The 1,772-nt window shown below is 35.0% G+C and overlaps 1 protein-coding gene across 1 annotated transcript; it reads left to right on the top strand.

Annotated features, from left to right (window-relative positions):
- Positions 1-1,095: 1,095 nt before the first annotated feature.
- Positions 1,096-1,772, top strand: LOC137640591 (uncharacterized). Its single transcript, XM_068373101.1, has 2 exons — positions 1,096-1,245; positions 1,508-1,772. Exons 1-2 carry the CDS (start codon positions 1,161-1,163, stop codon positions 1,732-1,734), a joined length of 312 nt encoding a protein of 103 aa, XP_068229202.1. The 5' UTR covers positions 1,096-1,160; the 3' UTR covers positions 1,735-1,772.

Here is a 1,772-nt window from a genome sequence, read left to right as displayed (position 1 = left end):
AACCCACCTGCTAAAATGGTAAATTACCCTTCTCTCTAACAATTAGCGATGGAGAAAATGAAGAAATATAATTCTACAACGAAGCTGAACAGAAGATTCGGCCAGTTATAATATTTTTAGCGTATATGAGTGTCAGTTAATTTTGCAACGCTCAAGTTTTAATGAATGTTTATAAAGTTAAAGTTCTCCTCAATGTTATAACAATTACAATTTTGTACACTTTTTGTTTACACCCAGACTTTAAAGGTTACGACTGGTCTACGCGTAAAGGTCAGTACTAACACTTCAACTATAACGAACAAACCAAATCAAAGTTGGTTTCAAAAGGAAATTAGGGGAATACTAATGAGAATATATTTTTTATCATTCAACCTTTGTCTAATTTTTGAAACAATATGCACTCCCTATACCACAGAAGACCTATTGGCGCAAGAGAAAGATACAATCGGCCATTCCATTATCTACCATTCAGTCCCATTACAAAATTGAGATTCTTCTCAGACAAACTAAAAGTTCTATAAAATAGTTATAGGCTAGTTATAGTTATAGTTATAATTTTACATTGATTTCTCGGATGTATGTTACAAAGATTCTAATCCTTTGTTATGATGTTATTTATCACATTTTATCGGAAACGAGCAACATATGTAATCGAATTCCATGAGCTCTTGAACTAGAAACTGCGTGGATTATTATTATTATTATTATTATTATTATTATTATTATTACTTGCTAAGCTACAACCCTAGTTGGAAAAGCAAGATGATATAAGCCCAAAGGCTCCAACAGGGGGAAAATGGCCCAGTGAGGATAGGAAATAAGGAAATAAATAAACGATATAAGAAGTAATGAACAATTAACATGAAATATTTCAAAAACATTAACAACATTAAAACAGCATTTTCTTCTGCTTCCTTAGTAGCCAAGAATTGCACCTTAGCATCGTGTTTACAATCAGAGATTTCTTATCTCTGTCCTGATTGATAAACTGAGCTCCGGCAACTACCAACCGGAGTGTCAAGGCTTCGTGGTGGCACTTTCTTTGGGGGTATATAAATGGCCACTGGCTCTCTTATTGGCATTCGAAACGAGCACTTCTCCAGAGCGAGAACAGAAAACGATCTCAACTGCCTGAAGAAATCTTTTCATTACTCTCCGAAATGATCCAGGAATTATCAACGGCCAAGATGGCCCACTTGAATTTACATTCTGTGCAACATCGACTTGAACATCATCCTTCACATGGTGAGATAAATATTTTCATAAAATTTCGTTTTTCAATAATTATTCAAATTCACTGCAAGTTTTGGTTAACTCTTAATATATATTGAAATATGTTTATTTTCATTAAATATGATATAAATGTTGGATAATATTCCACGAAGAAGTAAACCCTTCATATTCGAAAAATCTCATGATATTTATTTCGACTCCAAAGATTTATCGTTATGTCAAAATGACCTTGTAATCGTAATCAACGACACTTATCACATTTTGTAACTTACAGAAGAAGCCAAGAGTCGCAGCTGTTCTTCCGAGAGCGACCGAAGCCATCAAAGTAACAGCAGTGGAAACAGCTGTGCCACCTGTCAAGGCAGCTGTCTCAAGGATGAAACGAACCGCAGTCAAAAAAACAACAACAAAAGAAGCAAAAACATCAACAAGAAATCTCAGAAGAAACACGAAACAATTGACAGCGATTTCGTAACATACTTTATCTGCCGTCGGCCATGAGAGAGAGAGAGAGAGAGAGAGAGAGAGAGAGAGAGAGA

Source organism: Palaemon carinicauda, chromosome 5 (assembly GCF_036898095.1).
Source record: "Palaemon carinicauda isolate YSFRI2023 chromosome 5, ASM3689809v2, whole genome shotgun sequence".
NCBI classification, from domain to species: domain Eukaryota; kingdom Metazoa; phylum Arthropoda; class Malacostraca; order Decapoda; family Palaemonidae; genus Palaemon; species Palaemon carinicauda.
This window is presented reverse-complemented; position numbering and strand designations above follow the sequence as displayed.